The 19,499-nt window shown below is 37.3% G+C and overlaps 1 protein-coding gene across 2 annotated transcripts in view; it reads left to right on the top strand.

The window, feature by feature from the left end:
* Positions 1-19,499, top strand: part of NUBPL (NUBP iron-sulfur cluster assembly factor, mitochondrial) — a 61,107-nt gene that overhangs the window by 32,358 nt on the left and 9,250 nt on the right. For both annotated transcript variants that reach the window (XM_081330339.1, XM_081330340.1), the window contains exons 7-8: positions 4,612-4,705; positions 8,288-8,373. In XM_081330339.1, the coding sequence (XP_081186465.1) occupies positions 4,612-4,705; positions 8,288-8,373 (180 nt within the window). The remainder of the gene's footprint in view (positions 1-4,611; positions 4,706-8,287; positions 8,374-19,499) is intronic.

The raw sequence follows: 19,499 nt of genomic DNA, 5'->3' as shown, positions 1-19,499 counted from the left end.
CATGTGCTAGCCTCAATACATGTATGGTAGCTTTGCAGTAATTGAATCTTGGCTCACATTAAACACAACCTGGTCTCAATTTATAAATCTCACTAAATCAAATATTGCACTATGCAAACTCTCACTAATCACTGCCTACCTATATAGATGTCATTTCCCCAGTAATCCTAACTCTTGCAATAGTTATGCTGGTTGAGTAATTCTGGAGGGCACCAAATTGGAAAAAGCTTTCACAAATGGAAGAAATGCAGGCAGTGAAAGTGGAACATTTGATTTCAATTATATTTTTAATAACTTGCCAGGGTTGGAGTGGACCGCATTATTCTGAAGTTAGAATCAAAACATAGATTTGGGTGCTAATGTTAGTGCTTATTTTCTAAGGAGACCAAAGATTAATTGATTATGGGAAGAGATGTGGGATGATGTTTCAGAAACTGCAATATTACTTTAGTCAATGGAATTCCCAATTGGGAAGCAGATGGCAGTTTCTTCTTATGCATTTTGATAATGATATATACTGAGTCGGTTGTTACCTAGCAACTAAAGAAATAGTTTTACTCTACACATCTAGAAACAAAAAGAAATATAGTCCCTTGACATAACAGCCATTAATGATTTTCCCATAATGATTGCAGAAAGCTTTAATGAGGACTTTCCCTCTAACCATGCTTTTTTCCTGTTTTGTGTATAAACTAGGACTCTTTAATACTATCTCAGGATAATCTGGGTACCTTTTTCAGCTTGCCTGAAGATCCAGGAAAGAAAATAAAATCTGTTATAGCAATTGGTTTTATTATCAGACAATTGCTATCATTTACTACACTGCATTTAAAGAGTTATACACATTACTGTTTGTAGCAGTAGCTTGTAACCAATGGTTTGATCCTAAATCTCTCACCAATTAGATTAGGATTAGAGCTATTTTCATTTTCATTAGTTGTTTTATATTAAACATTTTTGTAGATGTTAACTTCCTGTCGGTCTATTTGATCTGGAAGAAATAGCTCCTACTCGTCTTTTCCTAAACATCTTCAATTGCTTTCTTAATCTTGGTTCATGATATAATACATTGAGTTTAAAGGGGTTCAAGAGATTGAGACATGCATTTGAAAAACAAAGATGTAAAAAAATTAGGTCATTCAGTAAAAAAAGTTAAGTCAGTCAGATATAATATATATTTAATGCATTTTATTGCAACCAACAGTAAAAGCAGTTTATAGTTTCCCACATAAAATAAGACTTCAATGTGCAATGGGCTCTTTACTAACAATTTTGAAATATAATCCTTTCTTATAATCAAGTATCACAGAACATTATCAAGTATGGCAACCAAATTAGATATAGTTTTTCTCAAGACAACAGAGGTATAATTTAATTGTACTCTTCCCAATACATCTGAAACAGCAGACAAATGTGTAGCAATGAATTAGATGCTGCTGTTTTGTTTCCAAGATGTTGGCATAGCAGTCCTATGTAAATCTTTGTAATAGACAACACATTTTAATTGGATCTCAGTTTTAAGTAAGTGTTAAAGTTTGAGCTACACTTTTGATTTTGCAGTGTTTGTAACAAATATAATGCACGTAATTGCTGTGCACTGATATATTTCTGTTGCAATTTGTACAATCTTTAGTTTCCTTTTACGATATTTCAAATTAGATAACAATCATTGTTCAGCACTAAGAATCTTATATTTATAAGCTATTACTAAAATACAGTACAGAGTCAGAACAAATCAAACCATACATTGCACAATAAAATGGATGCAGAATTTCAAAGTAGAGTGGATCACTGAAAGAGTTGTAAGAAAAAAATAATAAAATTTGCTCCAAGTTACACTTTAAGGGAAAGCTAGTATAAAATGTTTCACAGATGATAATAACTTTTGACAGTTGCCAAGACTGATAAATTATTTATTTTCTTATTATTTATCAAATAAATACTAAAAGTACTACAATAAATAAGAAACATTCCATCATATGTGATGGTTATGCAAAGAATTCAGAAGTATTGGAAAGAAACATCAAAACATTTAGGGAATTTTGAAAATGAATTGAAACCAGAAATATTTTTTATTAGTAATGATTACAGAGAGTATAAATGAAAAGTACCACAATTTATTAGGGTATATACTGATGGTGACAAGAATAAATTTATCAAACGATCAGTTCATTAAAGTTATTTATTATGAAGAAGAAGCTTATGCTTTTAATCCTTCCATGACTGAACTGAAGAGGAAATTAGCAGAGAAATCACAGACTTGTATCAATTTCTAGAACTATTTCTGGCCTCAGAATGATTTGATATCCATATTTAATTGGAATGCTCCAGGAATATGTTAGTTAATTGAAGAAAAAAATTCTATTTTAAAATACATTATTATCAAAACAGTATGCAGTGGTTTATTTATTCTTTAAATGATACAGTGCAGACTATATTCTTATACAGTGATTCTAAACACTGATGTCATCAAAATTGCCTAATATTGCTTCTCTGAAATATCATCATTCAGAGTTTGGGCCTGGAATTGATATTATATGAATAACTACATTTGCCACATATATTTACTGATTGATTAGAACAATTTACAGAATTTTTTTTTAGTGATGTGCTTGAATAGAGGAAAAATATATAGAGCCACCTGGCAACTGATGATGTTTCTCCAACAATAAATGTCCAGAAAAATTATTCTTAGAGAAGAAAAGACTAATGCTGTACTTAAGTAAAATGTAATCACATTCCCAGTATCTGAAATGTTTCACAACACTATATATTAAAGAAGCAAATATTTTAGTGTTTTCCACATATGCATGTTGACTGGCAGATGGTGGATACTACAGGTGTAAATTTGTAACCACACTCATTTGTTCATTTGCAAAGAATAATTCCTGTGGCGGTTTTTAGTGTTTTCTTAACTTGGGAGAATTTATTCTTGCGGCAGTCAATATTTTAACAACATGAACGTATGTATATGGGCATACTACTGAAAAGGTTAGGAGGATAAGGACTATACATTTCATCTTTTGTAGAATGTTATTTATGAATATGTCTTACATATAATACTGAATCCTTATCTAATCTAAAGATTTTATTCATTTAAGTTTTCTTCAACTTGAAGGTAACATTTCATTTTAATATGAGACTTAGGGAAAGCAATGAGGATGCCTCACAAGTCATCCTGTTCCTTAAAAGTTGCAGAGTTCAGTTCAGGCATTTCACATCAGCCCCCAATAGTTGGGCTGGACCAAGAAATCAACTCCACAGGAAGGCTAAAACTACTTTTATTGAGATTGGTTATAATACCGGTAACAAAACTTTGCAAGTCTGATTGTGCTGTACCACCTTCCCTTTTTTATATTCTTTCCCTTTTCTCTTTGAGTTTCTTTCTAAAATTATTTGTAGCTCTGCTATACTGATCTGTGTTCATCCTTTCTTCCTTTAATTATTTTATTTAATTATTTAGTTAAATAAATTTGTGATGGAAGGTAGCACACGCTCAACTGCTAATATTGCTACTTTAGGTCTGAGCAATATCAGCAACTCTTTCCTGAAATTTAAGAATCCCAAATACATATTTCCATAGTTAGGTGGTTTGAAATGCCACAGCAACAGTTTATTTAACAATAGTCTTGTGATGGTACAAACAGCTGGTGAGTCACTAAGTTTCTTGGTAGTCCTGATATTCAAGTTTTATGGTGCTCAAGATAGTTGTTTCCTATGATTTAAGATACTAAGGATTATGATAGTTCATGGCTTGTTTTCTAAATTGGCATTTCATTAGATTATTACATGTATCTTAAATAAGACATTGTAATTTACTAGAGACAATGCATTTATACATCATAGTAATTCAGATTTTTTTTGAGAACGTCTCACCAGGGACCAAGCAATACACAAATTGGTCTAATCTTTTCTGTTAGCAATATCAGGCAAAGATAGATCAGTCTGTAGTTTGTTACCTGCATCATCCAAGCCAGCATCTGAAGCTTATTTTAACTTTGAGGAAACTGAGTGCTATTGAGCGTTTTTATTTCTGAACACATAATTTGAAAATCTGACTTGAATATTGATTAATATCAAGAAGTTGTGAATGATCATCCGTAACATTGCCCAGAGCCACCTGTCTGAGTTGACAGCTATGAACTTGAATAAATAAATAGAAACATGTTAACTGATTATTTCACAGACAAATTCTTAAGCTGTCCTACTTTCATGATGCAAATGAAGAACACTAAAGAAAAACTATAAATCGAAATGACCCACTGGAATCGTAAGGAACAGAGTGAATCAGCTACTTTAACAGAAGCAGTAAGATTACAAGGAAGGTTTCCTTATGCTCCCTATGTGGGTTTGTTGCACTCTGGTGATAGATTCAGTTTTATCACTGGTCAGTTTAATTGACATCTAACTGTTAGTCCCTTTCTCTTTTTTTCTCCAGCACTATTACTCATTTCTGTTTGGATCTTTTTAATAATAATAATTTGTGATGTTGATTCCAAGCAATAGAATTTTATCTGTAAGTTATCTCCAAAGATGTTAAAAACTACAGGGAGTTTGATCTTGATGTTTAAGCTGAATTCCCCCCCCCTAATTTATTTATACCTTTTCTAGGTTGACTGGCACCAACTGGATTACCTGGTAATTGACATGCCACCAGGGACAGGAGATATTCAGCTGTCAATCTCACAGAATATTCCAGTTGCAGGTATCTTTGGTAATTTTGCAATGTAGTTTAAGCAGTGCAACTGGGTGCATTTGAACTATATGGCCAGAGATAAAGGTTTTGTTTGGAATCTGTGAGGTTGCTCCCCTTTCAGCGTTTGCTCACCATAATCTATGAATAAAAACCATTGTAATCAAATAATGTCTTCGGGGCAGACGATTCTGTACTTTCTTGCTCTTTTTTAATAATTTTATTAGTTTTTTTTTAAAGAAACAAAGTTAAAGGTAAACAAATAGAAATAGAAAATTAGAAAACGAAAACAGCTTGGAAAGAAATAAAAGTGTAGAAAAGAAAAAAAAAGTAAAGAAAATAGGAAAATAATGATTTCTAACTTTCTTTGGTATAAACATAGATATAAGAATATATCACACTCTTATTCCAAGCTAAACATTTATCTACATTATTTCAATTATATAATACTAATCAAATCCCCAAACCAGCTTTTTATTTCTTTCAGTTTCTCACAAAAATCCAATAATGGTTTCCAAGTAGAAACAAAATTTGCCAAATCTTTTCTTTCGACAAGGTTGCTAATTTCTCCATCTCCGCCAACTTCCACCAACTTCCCTATCCATTCTTCCATTGTAGCTATTTGTAATTCTTCCACCTTTTAGCATATATAAGTCTTGCTCTTGCTATCATATATAAAAAATATTTAGTTTTATTTGTTCATTAAGCCCCAAAGAAAACCCTTGGATTTCAATTGTACATTCCACCTCTAAAACCTTCTGCACCAAAATACATAATGTACTTGATCCTAGTATTTTCTAGCTTCTTGCATGTTAACCAAAGATGAACGTATGTTCCCTCAGTTTGATTATATTTCCAACAAATCATTGAAATTGCCTTATATATTTTGACACTTTATCTGTTGTCATATATCAACTGTTCAAATGTATATTATATTCAAAGTTTATTGCTCATTTTATCATATAATTTTAACGTATTTGTCCTGTTTCCACTTTCAATAGAGTTTATACATCTTAGCAATAATATGATCATCATTTATTCAGACCTACACATCAAATTCAGTGTTATCCTCTTCAGATTCAGAACTCTTTATCCAGCTTAATTCTTTCCATTAATGAGCATAGGGAAACCAATGGCTTGTAAAACCTTCTAATTCCACATTTTCTCTGGTTTTTAAGTTAAATTCTCCTTGAGAAAAATTTAACAAGTCAGCATAGGTTAAATATTTTGGTTTAGATATCATTTCCCTTCTAAAACAGGTTTCTTGTGACAACCATAAAGGGATTGTAGGAGACAATTTTGCCTTATATCTATTCCAAATTCTCAATAAGGCACATGTAACATAATGATTTTTAAAATCTACATTCACCTTGACTTTATCATACAACAAATAACCATATCATCCAAATCTTAAGTCATGTCCTTCCAACTGCCAGTCCATGTTCCATTCATATAGTAGCATCCCAAATGTATTCCTAATAACAGATTTTGTAAATGCACTACAGGTAATCCTCAAGTTACGAATGTAGTGGAGCCTGCCAATTAAATTTGTAACCTGAGGAGTCGTAGGAGTGAATCACGTAACTTGAATGTGATCACTTCCTGCTTTCGTCCACACATTTGCTAAATGAATGCACAGATCATTAAGTGCATGAAGGTAACTCAGGATGAGGAAGGCCATGGAGGGCGTAATGCTTCCGACCACCCAAGGCCTCCCCTGATCCACTGAGATATCTCATGCTTCCCCTCCCTACCCATGCCCAACCGGATCACTTACCTTACGTAGATCTTGATGATCAAGAGAGCTGTCTCCTCTCCAGCCTCTTTGCTGCAGTTTTGCCTTGAGCAAAGGCTTGCCGAGGCTTGCAGGGATGAGAGATTGCATCCCTATAGGCTCCGATCGTCTTTGCAAAAAATCTTTGCTGCCAAGAACGGAGACCGGGAAGGGTGCACGTGTCCCTCTGGGCCTCTGTTTAGGGTGGCAAAGGTCTTTCTTCAAGGCATTTGCTGCCGAGAACGGAGTCTGGGAGGGGTGCTCCATTCTCATCAGCAAAGGCCTTGAGGAAACGCACTGACGGCCTGAAGCACTGAACCAGGCCAAGAAACCAAAGGCTTGCTAGATCTTTGCAAGGTGAATATCCATAGGCCTAATGCCTTTGGAGACCTGGGGGGGGGGGAAAGGCAGGGAGAATGTTGCAGTTCCTCTGCAGTCATTCATAAGGGTGAATGACTACCATGGTGTTACAACATTCGTAACTTCGGGACTGTGTCGTAAGTACTTGGGTGGGGTTAGGTCATAACTTTGAACAGTCGCTAAGTGCACTGTCATAACTCAAGAATTACCTGTACTTGGCATGGGGGGAATTGTCAACTGAATTTATATTTAAATTATAGATATGTCTGTGAAAAACTTGCAAAGAGAAGATGAGTGTAGTAGCACTTTTACTATTGCTTCTAAAAATATTTTATTAGAAAATACTAGAAAAAGAGGAATGAATTTTTGTTTATTAAGATTGTGGAGAAAATTTCTTTAGCAATATTGTATACTGCAACTTATAAAGACTTTCGGAGGTTTGCAAAATGAAAGCAAATTTTATTTCGAATTAAAACAAGTATAGCTGAAGCTACATCTTGTTCATTAAATCAATATTATAAAACTGAAAAAATGTTTGAGGTAACATTTCTATGTAGAACAATATCTCAAGTCATAGCTGCTTATCCTCCAATGTTTTGGGAAGAAGCGGCTGATTCTTGTTCCTCAGTGAGATTGTTCTGTATTTGATTTTTTCCCCCCTAAAATGTTGAGAATCACTGGAGGAAATAAAGTTTGGGCAGGATAAAATGTTTTGCTGTAAAATAATGAAAGTTCCTACATTTTTTTAAAAAATATTTTTTAATTCACTAAATACAAAAAACGAGAAAAAAATAAAAAAGAAACAAAAATACACAAGAAGTATATTTGCAAACACACACATATCGAAATATTAAAATTCATCTATTTGAATTTATGTGAATCGCTTCTGCAAACCACTAAATAGTTGGAGCCATATGTTTCTGTTTCCACTGCTGAACAATCTTTTGATTTTATATTCATTTTCCATGTCCAAAAGTCAACTCCCATATGATTGAAATAAATTGTATTGTGATCACTTTCCAAATGAGATAATATATTTAAATAGAATAGTACTTCCATTGTGTTTCAACAACATAAATACATTATAGCCATTTCTGAAATATTGTTTCTTATTGAAAATGATGATAACTAAAAATCTGTCAAAATTTCTGGTTTTTTAAAAAACCTTTCTTCTTTTTTATTGGGTAAATAAAAAAAATAAGCAACATCCCCCCTCCACAAAGTCTGTTTTTGGAGCTGAGTGAATTTTTGCAGCAAATGGCATTAAGAGTTGTAGGAATCAGGGAAATAATTGGCTACTCTGATGCATGTGAAACGAAACACTTTTTTGTAAAGTATCACCACCATTAATCTTTAATTAGAAATCTATTTTCTGAGCCTATTAAAGGTTTTTCTAGGAATTAAAGTACCCAAATGAAACAAAACAATATTGATTTTTCCTGGGGCTTCTTTCTTTCTAGGGGCTGTAATTGTGTCCACTCCGCAGGATATAGCTTTAGTGGATGCACATAAAGGAGCTGAGATGTTCAGAAAAGTGAATGTGCCAGTGAGTACATATTATTTGACTCTGCTAGATTATGGACATATTTTTAAACTAGAAATGGGCAATCTAGGACAAGATACATTTTTGAAATAATTTTTAAATTATTCCTAGAATAATTTCCTAGAAAATATTCCTAGAATAATATCCTAGACAACTCTAATATATAAAAACATTGATTTCAATCAAATTGATATTATTTGATTGCCGATTAAGCTTAATTAGTATTATTTAGCTGTTGATTGCATTGTACCCAGGTACTATCCTTGTTGTATCCTTAGTAGTAAATAATATGATCTTTTCACTGAAAGTGTCCAGTCAAATTCAGTCAAGTCCATTTCAATTCAGTGATGCCTAAGATGTCAGTATGTGCAGTAATCAATTCATGTAGTCTTTCACTGTTTGGATTTTCCCACATTTCTAATTCTTATATTCCAAATCTCCACTATAATTCTTTCTTTTCAGCTTTGGATTTTCTTTTCTTGCATGGTAGAACAAGTAATTAGGCTTGCCAAAGGCTTCAGTATAACCACATCATGAATATCAAAACTGTTCCCAAAAATCCTGAGCTCATCTTTAGTAAAATGTTGAGTACTATTCGATCTCAGGGCCTTATCTTCCACACTATCAATCACTTTATATTGCTATCCATGTGGCTTCTTCAATAAAGGAATATTTCATCATTGCTTTCTCCTGCCACAGCATTACATGATGCCTTTGCTATTGTAACTGAAACGATCAGACACCTCTGCATCTTCCTATATCCTTGTTGCCTGATATAGGTCCCTGCTTGTTTTAGCTGGGCACTTAAAAATAATCTTCATGACTTGATTGATGCCTTGGATTATGTACTCTAGGTCTACAATTCCCACGTTCTTTGCTTATACATCCCAAGAACATCTGGCCATAATAAAACAGCCTAGCAAGCCATGAGATAGATGGTTCCATACTCAGCTTGTTTTTTGTATTAAAATTCCAGTGTCACAAGGATAGAAAACTGCTTTTACATACATGAGTTTTATGGAGAAAGACCTCAGGTAGTCTACAGCTTTAGCAGACAGTACAAACAAAAATGTACCAGAAATCAGCCAAGAGTTTTTTCTGTGAATATTGGTTTTTTGGATTGTCACATAAAAGTTCTATTAAGCTGCTTATTCTTTGGAAGTCAGATCTGGGAATAAAGAATTATTAAAATTGAAGCCAATTCAGGAGAAGGAAGAGGAAACAAAGGAATTGTTTGTCTCAGGACTCCAGGACTGAATTCTTAGTTCTTTATAATTATTACCCTGCTACATAGAGAAGAAGGCAAAAACACTGACAACTTTGTAGCCCATCAGCCAGGCTGGTAATGAGCCAGCAGCAGCTGCTCAAATAGCTGAGCCAGGCTGAGTAGGGCACAGTGGCTTATTAATCACACTTGGCATTAGATGGGCTAATGACTGAGTGGCCACCTCATATTTTTTCTGGTGGCTGGTGGCCTTCTTTGCATTGGCGCTAAATCTGTGCTACGGGTCATCAGTTGTGTGTCAGTGTATACATACACAATTTAAAGGAGTATAGTCTGGTTATTTTGCTTTAAATTTCTCTTCTAATTCAGTCATATATGTATTTCCTTAACATGTGAGCAATGATGGTGCATTTCCTTCACTAACTACATAGCCCCACAAGACACCATGGCCCATAGTCTGGGAGCTAGTGATCTTCAAGGAACTCAGATATCCCACCCCAACTTTTTGACTATTTTCTGTAAAACCAGTATACTGAAAATGCAAATCACTCCATATGCTGAATACTGCGTACATGTCAGAAAACCACTGTAGTTTGGTAGCAAAATGTTTGAATATTAAGTGGTGAATTTTTAACAGTTCATCAAAATGTCATGTAGCTACAGTCATATTTAGAATGGAGGCAATTGCAACTCTATTAATGTTTTATATTCCTTTAATGTTCCTGCTGTTGTCATTTCAATTTGTCTCATCACATCAGATGTTCACGCCTTTGCAAATAGTCATCTACTGATTAAAAGTTTTTGCTACATCAAATGCCCATCAAAATTTTGCTGGGCAATGTGCTTTTTGCAGTCAGTTTTTGTCAAGATCCCCCATACTCCATGTCAATCCAGACTTTCAGGCATAGTAAACTACTTGGCTGGAGTTCTACTTTAAGGGAATAGCCATTGGCCGGTCTGTGTGCTTTTCATGCCAAAGGTCCATGTTCGTTCTATGACATCTCATTTTAAAAAAAATAGTTTTATTCATTTATATCATAACATGTCAGGTTCGCATCCCACCAGGCTCAAGGTTGACTCAGCCTTCCATCCTTCTGAGGTAGGTAAAATGAGGACCCAGATTGTTGGGGGCAATTAAGCTGACTTTGTAATAATACCGCTGGGGGGGTGGGTGAAAGCCCTAATAAGCAGGCATATACATAGAATGAAGGCTACTGCTAAGCTTGTAAGCCGCCCTGAGTCTTCGGAGAAGGGCGGGATATAAATGGAATTAAAATAAATAAAATAAATAAATAAATGTCAAAATACAGAAGCCAATAGTAGGGGACAACTGTAGAGAAAAGAAAAACAAAAAAGGTGTGAAGAAAGGGAAGGGAAGAAACAAAAGACATTGACTTCTGACTCTCTCTGTTGCAGTAAAACCAGACATTAAAATCAAATCTCAACTTTTTACGTTTCTATAGTAGTATGCTCTAGCCATTTATGTATTGGCAAATCTAATTGATAAACCCCTTCATGGATTACTGCCTTGTCGTGGCGAAGGGGCTTGCGTAATTCAATGAAGCTATGAGCTATGCCGTGCAGGGCCACCCAAGACGGACAGGTCATAGCTGAGAGTTCTGACAAAACGTGATCCACTGGAGAAGGAAATGGCAACCCACTCCAGTATCTTTGCCATGAAAACCCTATGGACAGTACCAAAAGGCAAAACGATATGACGCTGGAAGATGAGCCCCTCAGGTCGGAAGGCGTCCAATATGCTACTGGGGAAGAGCAGAGGGCTAGTACTAGTAGCGCCAGAAAGAATGAAGCGACTGGGCCAAAGCCGAAAGGACGCTCAGCTGTGGATATGTCTGGTGGTGAAAGGAAAGTCCGATGCTGTAAAGATTTTTTCTCCATAGGAACCTGGAATGTAAGATCCATGAATCAAGGAAAGCTGGACGTGGTCAAACAAGAGATGACAAGACTGAACATCGACATCTTAGGTATCAGCGAACTAAAATGGACAGGAATGGGTGAATTTAATTCAGATGACCATCAGGTATACTACTGCGGGCAAGAATCCCTCAGAAGAAATGGAGTAGCCTTCATAGTTAATAAAAGAGTAGGAAAATCAATACTGGGATACAATCCTCAAAATGACAGAATGATCTCAGTTCGAATCCAAGGGAAACCATTCAATATCACAGTAGTCCAAGTCTATGCCCCAACCACCAGTGCTGAAGAGGATGAAATTGACCGGTTCTATGAAGCCCTACAGCACCTTATAGAAGTAACACCAAAAAATGATGTCCTTATCATCATGGGGGATTGGAATGCTAAAGTAGGAAGCCAAAAGATAACTGGAATAACAGGCAGGTTTGGCCTTGGAGTACAAAATGAAGCAGGGCACAGGCTGATAGAATTTTGTCAAGAGAATATGATGGTCATAGCAAACACTCTTTTCCAACAACCCAAGAGACGGCTCTACACATGGACATCACCAGATGGTCAACACAGAAATCAGATTGACTATATGCTCTGCAGCCAAAGATGGAGAAGCTCTATACAGTCGGTAAAAACAAGACCAGGAGCTGACTGTGGCTCAGACCATGAGCTTCTCCTTGCAAAGTTTAGGCTTAAACTGAAGAAAGTAGGGAAAAGCACTAGGCCACTCAGGTACGAATTAAATCATATCCCTGTTGAATATACAGTAGAGGTGACAAATAGATTTAAGGAATTAGATCTGATAGACAGAGTGCCTGAAGAACTATGGACAGAGGTTCGCGACATTGTACAACAGGTAGCAACCAAAACCATCCCAAAGAAAAAGAAATGCAAGAAAGCAAAATGGCTGTCTGAGGAAGCTTTGCAAATAGCTGAGGAAAGGAGGAAAGCGAAAGGCAAGGGAGAAAAACATAGATATGCCCAATTGAATGCAGAATTCCAGAGAATAGCTAGAAGAGATAAGAATGCCTTCTTAAATGAACAGTGCAAAGAAATAGAAGAAAACAATAGAATAGGGAGGACCAGAGATCTTTTCAAGAAAATTGGAGAGATGAAGGGAACATTCCATGCAAAAATGGGCATGATAAAGGACCAAAATGGTAGGGACCTTACAGAGGCAGAAGAGATTAAGAAGAGGTGGCAAAATTACACAGAAGAACTATACAAGAATGAGCTTAACGTCCCAGATAATCACAATGAGGTGGTCACTGACCTCGAGCCAGACATCCTAGAATGTGAAGTGAAGTGGGCCTTAGAAAAGCTGAGCAACAACAAAGCTAGTGGAGGTGACAGTATTCCAGCTGAGCTATTCAAAATCTTAAAAGACAGTGCAGTAAAAGTGCTACACTCAATTTGCCAGCAAATTTGGAAAACTCAACAGTGGCCACAGGATTGGAAAAGATCAGTTTACATTCCAATTCCAAAGAAAGGCAGTGCCAAAGAATGTTCAAACTATCGCACCGTTGCACTCATTTCTCATGCTAGTAAAGTCATGCTTAAAATCCTACAAGCTAGACTTCAGCAGTATGTGGATCGAGAACTACCAGAAGTACAGGCAGGATTTCGAAGAGGCAGAGGAACTAGAGATCAAATTGCTAACATACGCTGGATCATGGAGAAAGCTAGGGAGTTCCAGAAAAACATCTACTTCTGCTTCATTGACTATGCTAAAGCCTTTGATTGTGTGGATCATAACAAACTGTGGCAAGTTCTTAAAGAGATGGGAGTACCAGACCATCTTATTTGTCTCTTGAGAAACCTATATGCGGGTCAAGAAGCAACAGTGAGAACTGGACACGGAACCACTGATTGGTTCAAAATTGGGAAAGGAGTCCGGCAAGGCTGTATACTGTCACCCTGCCTATTTAACTTATATGCAGAGCACATCATGAGAAAGGCAGGGCTAGATGAATCAAAAGTTGGAATTAAGATTGCTGGAAGAAATATCAACAACCTAAGATACGCAGATGATACCACTCTAATGGCAGAAAGTGAAGAAGAACTAAAGAGCCTCTTGTTGCGGGTGAAGAAGGAGAGTGCAAAACTTGGGTTGAAACTTAACATTAAGAAAACCAAGATCATGGCCTCTGGCCCTCTCAATTCCTGGCAAATAGATGGGGAAGAAATGGAGGTAGTGACAGATTTTGTTTTCCTGGGCTCCAAGATCACTGCAGATGGGGACTGTAGCCAAGAAATTAAAAGACGCTTGCTCCTGGGGAGGAAAGCCATGGCAAATCTAGACAGCACACTAAAAAGCAGAGACATCACCCTGTCAACAAAAGTGCGTATAGTCAAGGCTATGGTCTTCCCAGTTGCAATGTATGGCAGTGAAAGCTGGACCATAAGAAAGGCTGAGCGCCAAAGAATTGAAGCCTTTGAGCTATGGTGCTGGAGAAGACTCCTGCGAGTCCCTTGGACTGCAAGGCGATCAAACCGGTCAGTCCTAGAGGAGATCAACCCTGACTGCTCTTTAGAAGGCCAGATCCTGAAGCTAAAACTCAAATACTTTGGCCACCTAATGAGAAGGAAGGACTCACTGGAGAAGAGCCTAATGCTGGGAAAGATTGAGGGCAATAGAAGAAGGGGACGACAGAGAATGAGGTGGTTGGATGGAGTCACTGAAACAGTAGGCGTGAGCTTAGATGGACTCCAGAAGATGGTAGAGGACAGGAAGGCCTGGAGGAACATTGTCCATAGGGTCGCGATGGGTCGAACACGACTTCGCAACTAACAACAACAACAAAATCTTTTACCATTAATCCAAGGGTCTTTTACCCATGTAAGAGCTGCATGTTAGTTCAATATTTATCAAGTTATTAACCACTGTTTTGGTTTGAAGAGTCCATTTGAGAGCTCTTCACCATCCTTTTTTCTTTTAAATACCCATAATAATGTCTTCTAAGCAAATTTGTCTACCTCATTCCTATCTTCTGATTGATAATTGTACGTTTCTTATAAACAATGTATTTTTAAAAGGATTTTGAAAGCATAAAAAATAACTGAAACTGTGAAATAACAAGACTTTGGGCATAGTTTTAATGGATCAAGTGCAGCCGTCTGATAATCTTAGTGCACAATTGCCAATAAATAATAATCATTTATCTGATGAATAATTAAATTTCACTAAGAGTACCAGATCTCCTAACCAGCTCCAGATCTTTCCATGCAACTACTGTAAATCATTTAATTTTTTTTGTCTCTGCTAAGGCTTTCTTGAAACCAAAATAATTTTGGCAGGGTGGTGGTGGTGTCAGTGATGCAACGTTGTGGAGCTTTGTGGGACAGTACATTTTGTCATTATCTCTTCTTCCACCGATATGCCATCATTTCACTTTTATAAATTTTAAAATATGGTGGGAAGGTGGATGGCTATTTACAAATGGTCTTCCCTCATATATCAAAGCAACATGGAAGGAGTATTATTAGCAGTTAATGTTATTTCCTGTTATGAGAAATGGAGAATAAAAGGAATTGATTAATCTGGGACACATGGGTTCAGAGTAGGGGTATGACTGAATTTTTTTCCTTGTTTTTTTCCTATTGCACAGCCCAATATTCTCAGCCTTTCAAACTGGTGGATATGAAGACAACCACTATTTAGCTTCAAGTGCTTTGCAACAGGGCTGTCCAACCTAGGCAATTTTAAGATTTGTGAACTTCAACTCCTAAAATTCCTCAGCCAACACATGCTGGCTGGGGAATTTTGAAGTTGAAATCCATACGTCTTAAAGTTGCCAAAGATGGACACCTCTGCTTTAGAAAGTTAGTGGGGTGGAAATCGTAGTTGTGTAGAAATGCCTTAAAATGGTATGAATCATTCACATAACAGGTTTCTTGAACAAATGCAACTTATTAAATGATAGCAACTATTTTGCTACTTAAAGTGAGCTATGCCTAACATGTTTTGCTGCTTTCTTCTAAAATGTATGTGAATGAGATAATAAGCATTGATCTGTAAATATGGAATCCTTTGCAAAAGTTGAATATTCACCAAAGTTTGTCAGAGTCCGATGAACTAAAGTCTGTTTCTGAAACCTTTGTATTTCCATGAATATGGAAACATACTGTTCAATCTAAGGTAGTATGTAGGTCACAAAACCCGATCTGCAAATTGAACGTTGATGAGCCCAGGGAAGTTATATAAAGAAATCTGTCACCATAACTATACTTCTGGTAATGTAAACCAAAACTATTTATGAGAATGATATTTGAAAAGCTAATTACAGAAGTTTGGCAAATAATGACAAATGTAAATAACATTCTTAAAGAATAAATGAACCAAGAAGGGTGTGTGTTGGGGAGGTTGATATGAATGTGACAGGATCAAGAAATCCCTCTCAGAATTCTGGGAGTTGAGGTCCACAAGTCTTAAAGTTGCCACGGTTGAACAACCCTGCTTTAAAGTGTCTTGGGTACTCAAGTCTGATCTGAAAACCAGAGGAAAGTGCGTGTGGAAAAGTTTCCTTGTTGTATATATGACCAGTGCAGACTTACATAGCATTGTTTACAGCCAGGGATATGCTTGACAGTTTTCACTGCCCTGAATGTGAAAACCTATTTTAAACAGGAAAGTGACTTGTCTCTTTGGCTAGGTGTATAGGTGCAACGCCAACTGTTTAAAACACCTCTAGTTATGTATGAATTATCCCCCCCGCCCCCCAGTGTCATTATTATTATTTATTTATTATTATTATTTATTAAATTTATATACCGCCCTTCTCCCGAGGGACTCAGGGCAGTGAACAGGGCACATATAAATAACAAATACAAAAATTAAAAAGAGAATTAAATAATCGCCCAATAAAACAATACAGTATAAAAACCCATTAAAAACCCTAAAATCCCCCCATCAGGCCAGGCCAGCTTGTTCGAATAAGTGGGTCTTCAGACCGCGTCGGAAGGAGCGAAGGTCCGGTGCCGTCTGGAGCTCGACCGGCAGCTGGTTCCATAAAGCCGGAGTGCCCACAGAGAAGGCCCTTCCCCTGGGGGCCGCCAGCCGACATTCTCTGACCGGAGGCACCCTGAGGAGGCCCTCTCTGTGGGAATGCACAGGGCGGAGGGAAGTTGACACCGGCAGCAGGTGGTCCCCAAGGTACTCCGGACCCATGCCATGTAGGGACTTAAAGACCATAACTAGAACCTTGAACCTCACCCATGCAGTATACATGCAGATGGCTGTATACTGCTGCAAGTTGACTCAGATTTTGCATACTAATTATATCTGTTATCTGTAGTTTGATGCCCGGTTGATATTATATATAGAGAGAGATTGCATTGATGTTGTTGTTGCCTTATACTAGGTATAAGTGTATTGATTAGCAAGCTGCTTTCAAACCCATTGTTAGTTTTAACTAAATACTGAAAGGACTTCCTCCTCCTAAAGTTATTGCAGAAATAGGAAAAAAAGCATATTGGGAGTTACATAAATTATTTTCCCAACTTGTCAACCTGAGAGCTTTTTAGTAATGGCATTTCTCCCAATCTACTATAGCAGACATGTCAAACTCGCTACGTCACGTGACATCGCGCAACGTATCGGGACGGTTTTGCCATTGCTGGCAATGGAGTGGGTGTGGCTTCCGGATGATGCGTCCGGCCCGCGGGCCAGCAATTTGACACCCCTGTACTATAGTGAGGAGAATCCCACATTTTCACCACTGCTCTTTGTGTTCTGGAAGTTATACATGTAAACATGTATTTTTATTATTTATCCATCAGTATTTACAGGTAGTCTTTGACTTCTAGCCATTCGTTTAGTGACCGTTCAAAGTTATAATGGGACTGAAAAAGTGTTTTGTGACTGTTTCTCACAATTAGGACTGTTGCTGCATCTCTGTAGTCACATTGACAAGTAAAGTCAATTGGGGAGCCAGATTCACTTAACAACCATGTTACTAACTGAACAATTGCAGTGATTCACTTAAGAACTGTGGCAAGAAAAATCGTAAAATGGGGCAAAACTCACTTAGCAACAGTCTCGCTTAGCAACAGAAATGTTGAGCTCAATTGTAAGTCAAGAACCTTAAGTCAAGAACCACCTATACAGTATAGTCTGCTATCTATTAAGATTGCCATCCATAAAATAACCAAGGTAAAACAGTGCCAAATAGAATAAATAATATTTAATCTAAAAGTTATATTAATTATCACAGTAATGCTGTCCAAGAGGCACTTAAATGACAAAAGATATGATTAGTCTTGAACCCAGAGAAGAGTACTCGAAAGCGCAGTTGCTAATTATGGGATGCTGAGGACGGTCCCCTTATAGATCTTAACCTTCAGGCATGTGCGTTGTTCAGATGTTGGGATCTTAACCCGTTAAAGATTTCAATTTGCAACTCTAGCCACAAACCCTGAAACACTTATTTTATTTATTTTATTTTATTTTTAATCCCATTTATATCCCGCCCTTCTCCGAAGACTCAGGGCGGCTTACAATTTAAGCACAAACCAATGTGCTTAGCAATAGCCTTCATTCTATGTATATGCCTGCTTATTAGGGCTTTTGCCCCCCCAAGCGGCATTATTACAAAGTCAGCTTATTGCCCCCAACAATCTGGGTCCTCATTTTACCTACCTCGGAAGGATGGAAGGCTGAGTCAACCTTGAGCCTGGTGGGATGCGAACCTGCACTAATTGCAGGCAGCTGGTGTTACTTAAGGAGGCATTAGCCCACTGCTCCAGCAAGGCTCCTTAGGCCAGTATTCTTTATTATAGATGGACAAATTGATGACAAAGAAGAAATAGCCTCTATAAGGCTTGACATTGAATGTACAATTATAATAGCATTTCCTGCTAATAGTTCTGGGCAGTTTGATCAGTATGCAAGAAGCTTAGGTCATGCTTTATGACCTAAACACATTTTTTTTCTGATTCCAATTTGGGCATTTAGCAACCAGCTTACACTGACAGTTGTAATATCTCATCCTCCCTATTTGTGACCTTCCCTACTGTTTTCCCCCAAGCCAGGTCAATGGGGACGCTGGCAGGGAAGGTCACAAATTGTTTTCGTAAGTCCCCAGCTTCCCTTCCTTTACCTGGCACGGTGTCCTGTTTACCTTGGCTTTTCTTTGCTCACTCACACAGCATGGCAGCCTGCTTCCCCCAGCCTCTCTATGGTCATGTATTGTTTACTCCCACCCCATGGCACCCCCATGCTCCTTAGCTGGGATTCCTTATGCTTCCTGGTTAGCAAACCATATGTCCTAAGGTTACAACAGCAACTGGGACTGCTGGAATTGTTGCTAAGTGATGCAGACACATGATGTCATGCTTTATGACTGCATGCCTACCAACTACAAACCCAGTCTCTATTGCTATCATAATCCGAAGACTACCCATATATGCCGTATACTAGCACATACTCAGAGTGCATGTACTGCAGAACAATTGTGTATAACAGGCAATATTGGGGAAGAACTATCATGGTTTTGCTTGAGCTGGACTTTTCTTGTTTTTTATTTTCTGTAGCCGGGATGAACACCCAGTGTCTAACTTCTGCTTTCCCAAAATAATGCACATAATAATTGTTCTTCATCATACACACATAGATGCATGTCAGATTTTTTGGAGTGTATTAGTCCATTGTACTTGAGGAAGAGGTTTAAGGTTTAAGGTTTATTAAATTTATATGCTGCCCTTCTCCCTGAGGACTCAGGGCGGCTCACAACAATAAAAAGTTAAAAGATATAAATACAAAAATTAAAAGAGGATTAAACAATATAAGACATAAGAACAATTTAAACCAATAAAAAACCAAATTTAAAAACTATGATCAGTCCAGGCCCGCTTGTTGGAATAACCAGGTCTTTAGGTCATGGCGGAAGGACCGAAGGTCAGGGGCCATTCGCAGCTCCGGGGGCAGTTCGTTCCAGAGGGTCGGTGGGCCCACAGAGAAGGCTCTCCCCCTGGGGGTCGC

Source organism: Vipera berus (assembly GCF_964194415.1).
Source record: "Vipera berus genome assembly, chromosome: 1".
Lineage (NCBI taxonomy): Eukaryota > Metazoa > Chordata > Lepidosauria > Squamata > Viperidae > Vipera > Vipera berus.
This window is presented reverse-complemented; position numbering and strand designations above follow the sequence as displayed.